This window comes from Myripristis murdjan, chromosome 9 (assembly GCF_902150065.1).
Source record: "Myripristis murdjan chromosome 9, fMyrMur1.1, whole genome shotgun sequence".
NCBI classification, from domain to species: Eukaryota; Metazoa; Chordata; class Actinopteri; order Holocentriformes; family Holocentridae; genus Myripristis; species Myripristis murdjan.
In genome coordinates, this window is record NC_043988.1 from 9,354,514 (window position 1) to 9,370,739 (window position 16,226).

The window sequence follows — 16,226 nt, forward strand, 5'->3', positions numbered from 1 at the left end:
GGGTTACATCATCTGATCAATTCAGATGACCAATCATGTAACTTTGATAACTCACTCAGCGACACGCTTGTCTCTAGGGCTGGCAACACCTGGGTCCAGCCAAAAACATAGTTTTGTGTATGTATAAATAACTGTTTAAGGAGTCTGCAGATTTAATCTGGGCCAGGGAATGACAAATGTCAAAACTGCATATAGTTTGGAGCAATCATTCCTTTCCTTTTTTGTGGTGTGATCATCACCATGACCGGAAATTTTCATTCAAAAGTTTGTGATCTGACCTCATTTCTCACAATCCCTGCTGTTATTTTAATTAGCACTGGGTACCTTCTGGTCAGTAAGGGAGTACATGTTGCCGATGATTTGAGCGGCCATCTTGCGAGTGTCTGTGGAGCGATCCTGGAAGGCTCTCTGGACGATGGGCATGATGAGAGCCAGGGAGGGAGCATCGATAAAGTGGACAAACTTGGTGTCCAGCAGCGTCTGCAGGCATGTCTGCGTCTTTCGGGACGGATCAGTGAGAGCATCCAGCAGGATGGGGGTTATGGCTGAAAAGGAACAAAGACACGGTGACTTCCAATAATAAGTTTCAGAAACACGAATCCAACTAAATATTACAGGTCAAGAGGGTAATCCTTAAACTTAACATGTATTGTTTGATTGCAAGGCCCATTTCAGGACATTCATCCTCCTGCTTTCCATCACGTATTCTTTTTGGTGAAAAGCCTGTTTTAGCAACATCTCTGTCAAGTGACTGTGTGTCCTACCCAGGATTTCAGGGTTGCGGATGACGGAGCCGATCTGTCGGAGGGCCTGCTGGCCGGCCTTCTGCACCTTCACATGGGAGTCGGTCAGCACCTCAGTCAGCTTTGGCACGATGCTGGGCAGGCAGGAGGACAGCTGCTTGGGAGCACAGTAAGCCATGGCACCCAACAACTCCACCGACCCTGGGGGGGAGAGGAGCAGAGAAGAGGCAGATTGATTTATACAATCGGTGTTTGCAATACAATAGGACTCTTGTCAATTCTTCCTTTCAAATTTGATACTTTCTAGAATTTAATTCATTAATGATCATGTCTGAGCAGTATGATTAGCAACAATTATGGTGGCTGTGAAGATGATTTTTCACAACCACATCTCCGTGAAAAGACAATGGACACAGAGTAAAATGTGTAAATGTGCAATCATTTGTATATGTGGACTAAAAATCTGTTTTTTCCCACTATACTGGTGCAGAGCCCTTGTACATGTAGATGCTGCTAACCTGCTTTAGTCCTCCAGGACTCCTCCTCCAGTGCCACCAGCAGAGAGGGGAGCACCAGCTTCACCCCGTGGGCACTCAGGTTCCTCATCACAGCCTTGGCACAGTCATCTGCAGCCTGAGGGAAGAGGCCGCACGAAACAAATCATACAATGTTTTACTTACACATTCAATGACTATGCAATAACAAAAGCAATCAAGCAATTTACATGATCAATATTTGTGCGTCTCAATGTTTAAATGTTACATTGTACAGAGTAAATTAAATTCAACTAAAAGGCCGGTATGAGAACAAGAACATCAGGAATTTAATTGATGAGGGACATGAGGATCAAGTGTCAAGTAAATTAAAATGAGGGCTGGAGGAGGGGGATAAATATGTTCTACATATTGTATGTAGAGTGAGCATGCAGGGTAGATGAATGTGTGAACGAATGGTAAAAAAAAAAGGAGACCTCTATAACCTTCAGGCCTTCATGTAATTCATCTTAAGACTTTTCTGTTCTCTGAGCAGGAAGTAATTTGACTGATCATCCAGCTCACCTCTCTGACGTACTGGTTACCGTCTCCAAAGCAGAGCAGGAGGTGTGGCAGCACATGGACAACGTAGGGCTCAAACAGCTTCCCCAACATGTTACACAGCATCTCAAAGGCAAACAGCGCTCCTGCAGGGAGACAAACAGCAGTTATGGCTCAGAGCAGAGCGACGTGACACTGGGATACACAACATATCATACTCTCAACTACACCCTGTATGAACCCACATAATGGTTATGATTTTACAATACTGGGAAAAGCTATTTTCTTATATTTAATCCCAACATCAGATGTGCATGCTAGTTTCCACAGAGTACAGAGTGCACAGTACACTCTGCATAAATAAGAGCCTCATGTTATCCTGCAGACATGTCCTCTATTTTTCATGTATTTTGTTAATCCATCAAAAATAAGAAATGTATCATGTTATGATATCTTGATTACAAAGGTACATTACAATTATTTTACAATATATTATTGTATATCATGACGACATAATTATATTATTGCTAATTCACAGAGTGAGCCTCATAGTCCTGAGGAATTATATTATTTTGCAATCATTTTTATTGGATTATATTACATTTCTTGCAGTGTAATTTGATAAGGACTAAACTAAAGAAACAAGACATAATACAATCTTGCTTCCTTTCAGAATGCAAGAGTTTATTCTTTAGTTTCTGATGGTTTGAGCTGCCTGTTGCAGCTACTGAGTATTTTCCAATTTGCAATTTGTTAACTTATCAAAAATAAGAAGGTCACATATTTGGGTGTCAGAGTCTCTGCAAACTTAAATAATCTGTATAAGCTCAATTTTCCCCCCTTTATTATCCTCAATTAAAAGTGATCTGCTCAGGTGGTTTGACCTCCTCCTCTCTTGGACGGGCAGAATCAGTCTAATCAAAATGAACTCTCTACCTAATGCAAATGCTCCCTTTGAGGATAAGTAAGTCTGTATTTTCTGATATTGATAAAGCTATCTCTAAATTTATCTGGCATGGGAAAAAAGCATGTCTCAGTCTTAAAGTAATGTGGCTGCCCAGAGAGAGGGGTGGTCTGCAACGCCTGACTTTATGTTGTCTAATTGGGCATGTCACATGCAAATAGTGTTAGGGTGGTTTAGGCATTTTCTAGATTCTAGACAGGAAACTCAAATTGATGCCTGGCATTGCCCTTCCATGTCTCCACTTAGCCTTGTCGCTAATTGGGCATCTTTGCTCCCAATCGAGGTCAAGAACAGCTCAAGTGTCTTGAACACAATCAGAACATGGGAGAGGACTGTGAAGTTTTCCAAAGTCAAGGGTCCCGCTCCAGCCCTTCACCCCATTATACAGAACAGGGCTTTTCTCCCAGGTCTGGGTACAAACATATTTCAGTGTTGGTACAATCATGTTATTAGAATTGCTGCTGATCTATTTGAGGATGATAAATTGTTATCTTTTGAACAGCTCAGAGCCAAATATGGTGTACCAGCTCAACATTTCTATGGCTATCTCCAGGTCAGACACTTATTAGTCAAGATCTCCCTGAAGCCCAGCCAATAGCCTCAGATAGGCTCAATTTTATTACACTGTCACCAAAATAGGAAGATTATTTCCCACTTCTATGGAAAACTACAGTCCCTCATTTCATGTAATACTGACAAAACTAAAGGTCTATTGAACAAGACTCAGCAACTGAGTTTGGAGAGGAAGTATGGGCCAATGCAGTGGAATCAGTGGGCAAAACCTTTTTGTGCAACAGGCTAACAGAGAGTCATTACAGGATTCTTCACAGATTACAACGTACACCCCCATGGGTGTACGTTCTATACTGACACCTCTCCCCTCTGTGTTAAGTGCAAGCAGGAAGTTGGGTCTTACATACATTGTTTCTGGCGCTGCCCTTTGATATTTAAATTTTGGGGAAAAGTCTCACAGGAAATTAACTCAATTCTTGGTAAGAACATACAAATAGACCCTGGCTTGTTTCTGTTAGGTCTCTCAGAAAAGGGACTTTCTCTATCAAGCCTCCAGCAAAAACTCATATATAAACTTCTTTGGTTAGCTAGGAGATGTATACTTTTTCAGTGGATCAAACCCAGACCTCCTACTGTTAACCAGCGGTATGGAGAAATATTTAAACTTCTACCAATGGAGCGCCTGAGTTCAGTTTTAAAAGGGAACGAGAAGTATTTTGAGAAGCTGTGGGCAGCCTTTCTGGACTGCTTACCAGGCGGTGCGATAGATTTAGTCCGCAGGGGGTGCTGCAACACTGACTGGTGTCCCTCTTGCTCCTCTCTACTTGCCTAATGCTGTTTCCTAGGTATTGTTTTTGTCTCATTGCCATAGCTGCCTATTCACTGATTCACATGTGATTTGTAAACTGTGAACGTTGTAAGAATTGTCCATGTAAGGTCTTGTAAAGTGTTGCAATACTTATGTTATCCTGTATTGTATGTGTTCTGCTCATACAACCACCGCTGCTGTCATGTATGTTCTAGGTTTTATGTTTGATCTAAAAACTCAATCAAATATAAACCAGGAACATTAAAGCAACAATCTGTAAGTTCACAAAACCAGAACAGAACCTGCCAGAGTTGACTGACGGTGACTGGACAAACCTCACTCACCTTCTCTCCGTCTGAAGTTCTTCTTGTCTTGGATGGCGTCGGTCAGGGTGGTCATGATGTCCTGCTGTTTGAGAGCCAGGATGCCGAGACCTTTGACCAGGCCGGCCAGTCCGTAGGCCGCCCCCTTCCTCTCGGCGTACTTGTCGCTCTCCAGCAGCAGCTGCAGCAGGTTCCTGACAATCCCTGCAGCGTCTTCCTTGATGGCAGGAACCAGCGGAGGTAAACAACTGGCCACAGACTCCTGGACCTGATGGTGGTATGACAAAACACACGAGGTGAAGCATCTGGGCTCAGTGTAGCTATAATTCATGGTGTTTTAGCCACTACATTATTCCATCGTCATTTTATGTGTCTTGCTATTTTTTCTTTTATTTGTCATTTCAATCTTGAGGGAGGGTTGAGGGAACCGTGCTGCTTTTGTCTTTCTAGTTCTGCGTTAACCCAAGTGATAATCTGGAACAGGAATCCTCTATTGTACATGTTAATAGAATGACACAGGCTGATTTCTTCAAAAGCCTCCACTCGAGACATGCACAAAAACTGTGAAGAATTAGGATATGGAGTTTACCTGTTGCGAAGGCGTAGAGAGTGCAGTAATAAGTTTGGCCACAATGGGCTTGACCTTGGGGTCACTTTTGTCCAGATGTTTGGCCAAGGAGCCCATGAGGATGACCACACTCTGACGGACAGAATCGTAGCTGGCATCCTGAGGGGCGTTCTTCAGAAACTCCTCAAAAACCGGCAACAGGGAACTCACGTTGTCCTGTAAATTTAGAGCGGGGCAGGAATAAGTTCATGGTTGGGATTTACTGGGGATCAGAATCACCACAGTGAATCTGATGCATAGAAATACTGACTTAAAAAGACATTACAAACTTACACATTTTACAAGGTACTAGTTTTTATACTAGAGGTGTAAATCACAAGTTTCATCATGATACAATATTATATCGATTCTTTGGATAATGATACGATATGTGCTGATATCATAAATTCAGCCATGATATGATTTCAATTCAATTCAATTCAGGGGCCTACGATCGATATAAGACATCATTAGATATCATTATGCCCATTTAACACAATCAGTTACATTACAATGCCATGTTTCTGTTTTAGGTGACTGGCCAGGTTTGTCATGTTTCCTGCATACTTTAACTTGCACTGGGACTGTCTGCATATGACATGTGATTTGTCAGTTGACCCATCTTTTCTCTGAAATCCAAAATGTTTCCACATTCCTGATTTATTCCCAAGAGCCGAGTAGTTATCCTTATTGTCTTTGTCTTGGCTGCTGGCCACAGCTGCTGTTATCTGCCTGGCACTTGCACTATGTGAACACGTAGGAATGTGGTGCACAGATGGAAATGATGACACCGACATGCCATGATAATTTAAAAATAAAACCTCTAACATAACAACATGGATCAGTATTTTCACTTTGTATCGATTATACTGGATCATCGATCGGTATATTGATATATCCAGATTGATGGATCATTACACCCCTAGTTTATACAATTAACTCCACCTGATAGAAGAGGACAGGTGAGCGGTGGAACATACCTTTCCATGTGTATTGAGAGCTGAGAGGGCAGCGTCCAACATGCAGCGTCGCACCTCGGTGTGGCGGTCGTTCAGAGCATCGGGGACAAAGAAGAGGAAGAGAGGGGTGACCTGAGATTCATCCAGATACTGGGACAGCTTGTTCAGAGCCAGGGCAATACCACACCTGACAAACGAGAGCAGAGCACAAGCACAAGAGTTGAGAGGAATTTCAAAATCAGTACAATGGGCAACTAAACAGGACACTGAGCTAGGCTAGATGGTATTTTTAAAGTTTTTAAAGTTATGTGTATTATATGTTATTGTATGACATCTTAAGGACACTGACAATTTGGACAGAATTCTAAGAAAACTTAGACAGGGCTGGCTATCTAACAAGCACCATCCTGCAGTTTCCTGTCAACGTTTTTATTTTTTGGGGATCCTAACTCTTCCCGTTGAAGAAATGTTGTCACAGTAGGGTTACTGCCCATTAGTGCCATATCAGTAAAACATGGGAAAATAGTATTAGAAAGTACAGGCAATCACAGTCTAATATTTGGAAGTCAAGTTAATAGACATTTCTGTAATTGGGACAGTTAGACATGATCTGGATTGCCATAATATGGTTGACCCCATCCGTCTGGTATCCACAGCAGTTAAAAACTAACACTAAGATTTATTTATAATGCTATTAGACCTGAGGTTTTTTTCTGCTTTGTTTTGCTTTGAGATTCTTTTTTGGCATTACTAATTTATCCAATAGCAACAGTAGAGAGAAACAGGTAAGGCACAGGAAATAGGGGATGACACGCAGCAGTTCAGTTTGCACACCAACCAAGGCCTCTCTTACCTGGCCTCCCATTGGTCAGGAGGAGCTTCAGAGATGACTCTGCCCAGAGCATCCAGGACAGGAGGCGGCCTCTGTAAAAACACAAAAAAGTCAGGTTACTGCCCACAGCTTTATCCAGTAATGAGAATGTGGTTCAAGCTGGGCAGGGCGGAGGGTCTCACATAGAGCTTCTGGTGGTAGAGCTCAGTGAGCTGGCCGAGCACCGCAGCAGACTGTTCTCTGTACTGGGACACAGCGCTGGACAAAGCCTCAGCCCCGGCAGAGCGGACAGCCTCCTCGTGGTGGGTGGTGTCCCCGATCAGCAAGGAGCAGAGCTCAGGGACCAACTCCAGACACAGAGACTCCCAGAGCCTGGAGGCAGAGGAGCCGAGACAACAGTTTGACTTTTGAGTTTTTTATTCATTCTGGCTAAAAATGCAGTGATTCAGGTGTGCAGAAAGAACATATTTTGAAATGCACAGAAAACAAACATATTATAGAAGGTAAGGGGCCTTGGGAAAGACATCAAAATACAAAAATCCCAAAACCCAAAAATACATACTTCTCGGCCAACGCTCGTCCCTCCTCCTCAACATCAAATCTGGCAACCCACAGTCTGCGCAGCAAACTCAGCCCGCTGGCTTCTGTGCTGTCTGTCGGCAGGGCAAACTCCATTTCCAACAGCCCCTGAACACAGACAGATGGAAGTATGGACATGAACACACAGAAAAGGTGTCCATAAAGTAACATTCCATGACGTCTGTATGATTTCATAACTTTAAAATCATATTCATTCATGGTTTGTTCATGTTGTTTCTCAGATAAGAAAAAAAAAACGAACCACCTGAGATGAACAGTCTCGTTTCTACTACATGTGGGGTTCAAGCCAAGGGAAAGAAAAACAATTGAAAATCACTGAATGTAACAAGTGAAACAAGCTGCAGAATGCATTCTAGTAAATTCCTGTAAGGTGGCCCCAGATACTCCCAGACTTACCCATTTATCATACTGGATAACTGTCTGGGATTCACTCCATGATGAGCAGGAACTGGGCTTACTCTAATGTGAACTAGGCCACATGTTTGGCACGACACAAAAATAGGGTCATTTTTCACCACAAAGCTCACCCTGAGAGCAGCGTCTCGGACAGCGAAGCAGGGCGAGAGCAGGGCGTCCAGCAGGACATCGATCTCGGGCTGCTCTGCCACCGCGCAGCCTTTCTCTCCTCCAGCACTGGCACACAGCGCAGTCAGGCACTGCGACGCCAACACCTGAAACACAAACACCTCTCTGAGCTCTTCTAAAATATGTGATGTATGCAAAGTCTATAATCACAGTATTTGTTTCTCCCGCTAATTTTAACTGATATGTGATCTGACACAAGAGGGTTTCTGGTCGTGGAATGCAGCTTACAGGCTTGAATCTGACAGGTGGTGATTATAATAATTTTGCAAACAGTGAGAGGAAACAAAGATGTGATAAAAATCTCAAATAAGGACAAAATTCAAGAAAACTAGAAACCTCTAATTAGGGAAGAATGGAAATTCTTTGTCTAAAAACAGCCCTGACAATATCAGTCTTCAACTTCAATGTGAGTTTACCTGAAGTCTGGGTGTTGCTGTGGAAATCACTCTCGTCAGCAGCAGCAGCATGTTGACACGTGGAAGCAGCTCTGGGCCATTCTGAGAAAGGAAAAACATAATGGTTACTGCAAAAAGCCATTTAACAATAAAATAAATGGGAATGTGCTGTGCACACCTCTCTCCATTTGATGCATCATTTAATTTTCACCCTAACGCCTCTGCTAATGAGCTTTTAACAGGCTATGCTGACAATAAAGAAAGCAAAGAGCCTAAATTGCTGGAGCGTAAATAAATACTGAGGCAAAATTAGAGACAGACGCACACAAATGTTTCCTTTAATTGTTCAATGATTTCCAGTAACGTTGGCAGCTTTTTGTTTTTGCACAGACATAAGCACATTTTAATCCCTACCTTTAAAAGAACCTGCACATTTTAATATGCATATCCAAAGGGAAGTGTGAGTCCATACCTCATCAATGAGTGTGTCTGTACTGTCAGTGTCAGCCCGAAGCTGAGCATGCTCGTTGATGACTTGCAGAGCTCTGGTCATCATGCTCTCTGTCTCCTCGGTGCTGCCTGATGACTCCCTGAGCATGGCGTTGAGAAGAGGGAAGCAGAAGGAGAAGGCTGGAGCAGACAGTGGAGCTATGTCTGGATAAAAAAAAAAAGTAATAATGATAATAAAGTCCACACTGTAAAATACACAAAGCGACAAAGCGTCTTCTGTCTCATATTGTATTATCTCACATTCTTCAAACAAGTGAAAAATTATGACAATGCTAGTTTCACTGGTTCAGATGATGCTATTATTGGCAACAACATGACATTTGATTCAGCCAAACTTCTTGCACATTTCAGAGTGGGCATCAATATACTGAAAATACATGCTCCTGGGTAGATTTTTTTTTTAAGTGTAGGACTGTATGGAACGGCTGTGGACCCTTGCAAACAAGATGTAGATAAGCTCTATACATGAAGTGATTGGTGAGATTTTGGTCAGAATTATTTGGTGTGGTGGTAAACAATGGGAAAATTGGGGTCCAGGTCAAAAAAAGAGTTATGCTCCTTTTATGCTCACAAATTGCACTATATGATGAGTTAAGACGGATCATTTTCCAGAGCATATCTTCTCCTGGCGTGGAAACACTATGTTAAACGTTCACTAGGCTCCCGTGACTGTATCATCCCTGCCCTCACCAGCGGCCTTGGCCTCTCTCTGTGGGACGGTGTGGCTGTGCAGCAGCAGCACGGTGCGGTGGGCCGCTGTGTCCAGGTCTTCCTGTCCCCAGGCCTTGTCCAGTTCACACTCAGGTTTCAGTAGCCGCAAAGTCACATGTCCCACAAGCTCAGCTGGAGAAAACAACACAGGATACATTTAGGATTTTCACAGCTGATTCTACTGATTAAAAATGGGAATAGAGGTACTATGAAGACTGAAGGGTAACATGGCTGTGCAGTCGGGCTGTGCACCTAGATAGTGAAGGTGTTTGGGCATTAGGCAAACTCCGATGTCCAAGAAGACCTGCTGGAGGCGTGGTGCGGCCAGAGTAGAGTGGAGCAGGGGCATTAGGACCTGGAGGACAGCAGGCAGCTGCCAGGAGATCTGAGGAGGTCTTTCTATCAAAGCAGCTTCAAGCAGACCCACCACACTCTGCAACTCCATGTCCAACTGGGGACATGAAAAGAGAATATAGGTAAACAAATAGAAAGAAACAATATCACACTTGAGGCGCTGCTGCCTGCTGTTTGGGGAAGTATTTTGGTACTGTACCCCTTGAAGTCTCTTGCGAATGGAAGCCTCCTTTTCAAGTTGGGCTTGCATCATCTCCTTTTGTTTGCTGGTCAACTGCACCTCATCTTTGATGCCTTTTTTCTTCTTTATCTCCTAGGAGGTCAGAGAGAAGAGGATATAATGCACTCAAAGTGTCTGCTAGCGACTAACACCACTAAAAGTTAGCGTTGGTGTTACTTTAAAGCTACCTCCTGCAGCTCCAGCTCAATGATCTGTTCCTTGTAGGAGTAGGCCTTGTTCTCCCTCTTCATGTTGCCTTTCTTGGTGCTTTCCTGCTGTGCACTGCAGCAAATACAGAGGAGGACAGAGATATAAGAAAATAAATAAATTTTAAAAAGACCTGAGGCAAACAGTTTTTGCAATTTCCCAACAGACAAAATCTGATGTAACTATCCCTTGTAATGATTTGGAGTACCTGTGCAAAGAATTCATTATTATTTGCAAAAAACACAATTTCACCCAAGTCTAGCTAAAATGCAGATGTAGATGCTGGCTGGACACTACTTGCTGCTGGGTAAAGCAGTCCGCATCAGTATAAGGGTGCTACCTCTGGATGATGCTCTTGTCGTAAAGCTCGCCCTCAGGTGTCAGCATGATGGCGTACTCCTCCCTGGTCACCTGAAGAAGTGCAGGCCGGGAAAGCCACTGAGTCACGTGATCCAAAACCCGTGGCAGCAGTTTGGTTGGGGAAAGACCGGACAGGGCACCAACAGCGTTCTTCACCGCCTGAAGGACACACATGACCACTAAATATCCCAGCGTCAAGTAAAATCAGGCCAAGAGTCAATAGCCAATATCCTGTCACACATTTTTCATGTCGCATTTAAGATGTACATCTAATGCTCTCATATTTCCCCATGTTATATATATTTCATTTCATTTTTTTTCATTTGTACAATTGACTATATTTATGTGCATAATACTATAAAGTATTTTATAGTAAATGTAGTATGAGGATATGTGCTAAGACCTGGTTGTCGGCGTTGACCTCCAGGAGGCGTGGAAGAATATTCTCCAGGTTCTTTTCTATGAACTCCTCTGCCTTTATATTCATGGTGGACAGCAGAAGAGGCCAGAGGCCGGGACGAACTTCAACTGAGACAAGGAAAAGTAGAGAGACATATTGAAGACATAGCAGCAATAAAGCTCCACTGGGTTAAGATTATTATAATTGTGTAATTCTGTACCAATGGAGGGACAGAGAGTGACAAGAAAGGTGGTTAATAATGAAAGGAAAGCAAAAAGAATGATATACATCTAACTGTCATACATATGGAAAGGCATTTTCCAAAACACTATTCAAACAAACCCATTTGCTATTAAACTATGGCGGGGAGCAACATAAAAAGCTGGCAAGGAGAAAAGAGTCTCACACTGAAATGTTCATGTTGGCATCAGTGGATTCAACCTTTTCCTTATTATAGTGTTAAGCATGTTACACTGAGGAGCCCTGTACCTATGGAGGGGTGGTGAGTGACGATGAGGATCTCCATGGCCATGTTCTCAGCCTCGGCCAAGTCACCCCACTGGCTGGCGGCAGAGCAGATGACACACAGCGCCTCCAGCAGGACACGTGGGGGAATGTAACTCCGGCCCAGCTCAGTCAGCTCTCCTGTCTCTGACACCAGGACATCCTGCGGCAAAACCTGAAGACAGTGGAGGATATACTGTTCATAATTAGGGCAGAAAACCCTTCTTTTATTTGCCACAGTGCCACAAACAATCAAATATCCAATCCTACAACATCTATCACAATATACAGCTGTACATATTCTAGGTATCTGAGGAATGATCAGTTCATACTTTGTGTTTGTTAATGACAACTCGGAGTTCTCCCAGAAGGCCGTGGGCCAGGCTGGATCCACCCAGAGAGGAGAGCAGCTTCCTGACAGTCTGCTGTGCCCGCTTCCTCACACGCCACACCCGGGACAACAGCACGGCCACTGCAGCATGGTGGTACATTCTACCAAAACACAATAATAATGGGGTAAACGTGTGTGTGACTGAAGCACTATAGAGTAGCAACAGAAACGTGTGACACAGAGACAGATGTGCAAAAGGATTACACATCTGTCTTCTTTTTACTGACAAAGAAAAGCAAACCAGGTGGCTGGTTTTGGTGAAAGGACACCCATTAAAATAACATGCTAAACAGTAGCAGATAACAGTGATGCTATCTTATTAACCATGTGGTTTCAGCCAGCAGTATGATTAAAAAAAAAGATACTAACATCATGCTGACAAAGCCTAATCAGGTTTCACCACCTTAGATGTTTCACTGGTTCCACTGCAAGAAAATCTATAATACATGTTTTACTTTTTTATTTAATTATTAATTTATTTATTTTTACAATGAAACAAAAAATTAACAATGTATCAAAATGCAACAGACCGTACATGTGAGATTAAAACCTCATGAGGTTTGTAAGATTATCTCAATAATGTGAGATCTTTCTTTAGTGTGATTGTGTGTTCCTTGGTACTGTGGAAGGTACGCTGACATTTCCATAATTACCCCCATATAGAAATCCTTCTTGGGCATCACTGCTATAATAACCCATACTGAAATATGCTACTAGGCACTGTGTCTCAGAAAAGGCTTACAAAGCATTACTGATACTGAGTTGATATTGTGTTTTACAAAATTTGAATATACATCCAACATCTTACTCGAACTAAGATAATGTTGTGGCAAAAATGGCATGGCAAAACAACTGGCCTTAATAACTAGTCCCACAGTCTATAGTACCACTTAAAGCCTTTTCTAGGCCTGGTTAACCTCTGTTCAATGAAAGACAGACTCACTGTGATTTGCTGGCGTTGAGCCTATGGGCATGGTCCAGGAAGAGCCTTTCACACAACAGCAGCACTGTGTACAAAGCTAGAGATGAGGAGCGACACATAGAATGACACATTATTGTGGTATTCTTGATATATTTCAAATCACTCATGAACCTTTGTGGTGATGACAGAATATTAAACAATATTTAAAAAAATAAAAAATAAAAAAAACACTTTACTTTCTTCAGTGGCTTGTGACAAGAACTTCTCTGTGGTAAATAGTGGCTTCTTCTCATCCAAGACCAGATTCCAAAAACTGGTAAATTTTGCCTCTGAAAAGACAGAAAGACAAAAAATCCACATCAGCTACTGTAAACATTTGCACGCAGACCTGTCACAGTTACAGTAACTGATCAGAAGCCATTACTGAGATGCTGTCACCAAATGGTCGAGCCTCACCTGCCTGTGTCTCCAGCAGAGACAATCGACTCAAGAGAACAGAAGCTGCCACACCCTCTGCAAGCAGAGCATGCTGGGAATTCTGGGCTGCAGCCTTCTCCACAGTTTGGAGGAGGAGAGGCACCAAGTCTGAGGCCTGGGCCAGACAGTCACCTACAGGGGAAAGAGAGGTGTTAACATCTTAGGAGCATAACAGGTTGCAGGTTAGCTCATTACAAGCTGTGATTTGAGTTGAATTAAAGCATTTGTACATTCGACTAGTAGTGGTCCTTGGCTGACTGACCTTTGAAGATACCCAGCATGGCCTGCAGGTAGGCATGTCTGACCAGAGAGGTGGAGGTCTTGAGGCTGAAGGCTTTCTTCAGCCAGTCCAACAGAGCAGTGGGAACTTCCACCGTGAGACGGCTGGTCCACTGGGAAAGCACCGACACAGCATGCACCAAGGTGCCCTCGTGGACTAAAGGACACAAGCAAAGTAAAATAAGTATTGGTCTGGAAGACTGCCGCACATTGTGGCCACTTAACATATTCCTGGAAGACATGAATATAACTGCCCTGCTCTTAGTCAATCTATCTAGGCTTCTGAAAGGATGGAAGGAGAAAACAGAGTGAAGATACCTTCTTGTTGTAAATAAGGGATGAACATAACAGCAACTGCAGAGCTCAGAGTCTGGCTGGAGGTTCCTGACACAGCATGATGACTGCAGCTGGCAATGCCTACAAAGTCAAGTCAAAATATGTCATATCACAAGAAATGATACTAGTTGTAATTCCAATTTTGTCGTAACTGCATAATTATGAGGAATTTTTGTAAAACCTCCTACCGGACAACACGCTCATCTTCTGGGCAACAACTGTAAGCTTCCCCTCTGATCCTGCAGCCATAAACAGTGCACATACAGGTAGTTGTCAAACACACACAATGATTGAGATCACATACAAGACAAGAAATTAGTTATTTCACCTCCAAGGATCTTGAAGAGGTGTGTGACGGTGTCTTGCACAGCGGTGGGGTCACTGCACTGCTGGGACAGGTTCTGCATGGCCTGGACTGCCTCCTCCATCAGCTGGGGGTTGTTAGCCTTCAGCTGGCCTGAAACACATTAGATAGCTTGAGTATGCACATGTAAGCAAACATACAGACGTGGATTAAATGGCATTGGCAAAAATCCCTTAGCAACTGTTTCTAGCATGTACATATCATACCAGATGGGTGGGGTCTACCACATCAAAATCAGTCAATGTGAGCTAAACTGACCATATGGCACCTGAGCACATGAAAACAAACTTATCTATAACAAAAGTATCTAAAAACTAGATCTATTTGCATGTCTACAAATTAACACACACAAATTAAAGAAAGATCTACCATCCATAAAGGTCTTACTTGCTATTGCCTTTCCAATATCCATGGCATACTGACTGAGGTCGAGCGTCACTGTGGCCAGCAGGCAGGAAACGGCTGGAAAGAGACAATACAGTGTCATGCCTGAGCAGCCCCTTGTGAAACTTAAGTGTGATTATCATGTAATAAAAAAAGCATCTCACTCTGCATTGCGTTCTCTGGGCTGCGGAGCATGGTCTTCTGCATGGCGGGGAGCAGCAGCTCCTTGAACTCGGAGTGGGAGACATGGCGCATTAAGGAGCCACTTTTGTCCAGTATGTGTTGCTGTGGTCTCGTCTTGCTCATAAGGACTGACTTCACGTACAGGTCCAGCAGGGGACTCTGAAAAGAGCAGACACAAGGTTCTGTGCTGCTACCAGTATATTGGCATATATTCCTAAAATCCATCTTTTACCTAAAAAGCCACGTTAAACAGTCTCACCTTATACTTCTGTATGGTGGCCATGTCTTTCTGAGCTGCACAGAAGTCCAAACACACCCCTAGCATGACCAGAGTTGTGGGGCTCTGCTCCAGACTCAGCAGAGTGCTGATGTACTGATCCACAAGACCAGGGCTCTGGGGAAGACAACAAAAAGTCAAACTCTGACATTTTACCGCCATACCTCTTAGTGGGTTAGGATCCATGAGGGTTAATGTGTGTTTTGAAAGGGTCACAGAAAGAAAAAAAATATTTGTATGAATAGTATGCCATCTAACATATTAGGTCACAACTTAACAGATGAGTTAAATTTGCACCCACATGCAAAACTGCTCTCCGCTGTGACAAGGCTAAATATGACAAGGATAAATATGCATGCCTTCGGCTGCCAAATAAAACTGCTGTTCCAGACTTACTGCCTTCCATAGTTGGCTGAGGTTCTTCAGGCCCGACTTCAGAGCTGTGGCCTGAGCTCCTCCTACTACCTCAGCCAGAAAAAGACTCTGAACTTCCACCTATAAAAGGAAACAGTAAGTTGTAACTGATAAAACAATACCAACATTTAAGGTCGGACACTGACCCCAGCTAAATGTTGACAAATTTTGTTATCTCCACCAGCCAAGTGACCTGCTAACCCCCTTCTGATACCGATATTTGGCTAGTAAAGCAGTGAAAGTAGCTGGTGAATTCTAGGATCCATTAACAACTGTGGCCAGAAATTAATTCCCTTTCAGAAAATGTATGAACAACATGAGTACAGCACAGCACTGAGGACTGTGATAAAATAATTGTGAAGTAATTACTGTGAAATTACAGTTAAATTGAATATATATTTTGAACTACTAAGGCATTCTTTCTCACCGTTTTCTTCCAAACGGGGCCTTCTCTCTTCTCTGGAGTGGAAAACACGATGCGGACTAAGAGGCAGGTCCAAGACAAGCCGGTGAAGGCTGCAGAGCCTGTGCTCTTACTGAAAACACAATGAGCCATGATGAGGCTAGCAG

The 16,226-nt window shown here is 43.1% G+C and overlaps 1 protein-coding gene across 1 annotated transcript in view; it reads right to left on the reverse strand.

The window, feature by feature from the left end:
* Window positions 1-16,226, reverse strand: part of gcn1 (GCN1 activator of EIF2AK4) — a 29,355-nt gene that overhangs the window by 10,837 nt on the left and 2,292 nt on the right. The window contains exons 5-37 of the mRNA XM_030059817.1: window positions 16,084-16,192; window positions 15,639-15,737; window positions 15,225-15,359; window positions 14,947-15,124; window positions 14,786-14,860; window positions 14,363-14,491; window positions 14,223-14,273; window positions 14,017-14,115; window positions 13,682-13,855; window positions 13,399-13,551; window positions 13,179-13,271; window positions 12,964-13,039; window positions 11,962-12,121; window positions 11,615-11,804; window positions 11,129-11,253; window positions 10,706-10,884; window positions 10,347-10,440; window positions 10,138-10,251; window positions 9,837-10,035; window positions 9,564-9,716; window positions 8,836-9,017; window positions 8,385-8,465; window positions 7,911-8,054; window positions 7,346-7,470; window positions 6,966-7,155; window positions 6,805-6,875; window positions 5,973-6,138; window positions 4,975-5,169; window positions 4,407-4,653; window positions 1,802-1,923; window positions 1,262-1,376; window positions 765-944; window positions 325-545 (exon numbers count right to left, since the gene is read on the reverse strand). Of these exons, the coding sequence (XP_029915677.1) occupies window positions 325-545; window positions 765-944; window positions 1,262-1,376; window positions 1,802-1,923; window positions 4,407-4,653; window positions 4,975-5,169; window positions 5,973-6,138; window positions 6,805-6,875; window positions 6,966-7,155; window positions 7,346-7,470; window positions 7,911-8,054; window positions 8,385-8,465; window positions 8,836-9,017; window positions 9,564-9,716; window positions 9,837-10,035; window positions 10,138-10,251; window positions 10,347-10,440; window positions 10,706-10,884; window positions 11,129-11,253; window positions 11,615-11,804; window positions 11,962-12,121; window positions 12,964-13,039; window positions 13,179-13,271; window positions 13,399-13,551; window positions 13,682-13,855; window positions 14,017-14,115; window positions 14,223-14,273; window positions 14,363-14,491; window positions 14,786-14,860; window positions 14,947-15,124; window positions 15,225-15,359; window positions 15,639-15,737; window positions 16,084-16,192 (4,624 nt within the window). The remainder of the gene's footprint in view (window positions 1-324; window positions 546-764; window positions 945-1,261; window positions 1,377-1,801; window positions 1,924-4,406; window positions 4,654-4,974; window positions 5,170-5,972; window positions 6,139-6,804; window positions 6,876-6,965; window positions 7,156-7,345; window positions 7,471-7,910; window positions 8,055-8,384; window positions 8,466-8,835; window positions 9,018-9,563; window positions 9,717-9,836; window positions 10,036-10,137; window positions 10,252-10,346; window positions 10,441-10,705; window positions 10,885-11,128; window positions 11,254-11,614; window positions 11,805-11,961; window positions 12,122-12,963; window positions 13,040-13,178; window positions 13,272-13,398; window positions 13,552-13,681; window positions 13,856-14,016; window positions 14,116-14,222; window positions 14,274-14,362; window positions 14,492-14,785; window positions 14,861-14,946; window positions 15,125-15,224; window positions 15,360-15,638; window positions 15,738-16,083; window positions 16,193-16,226) is intronic.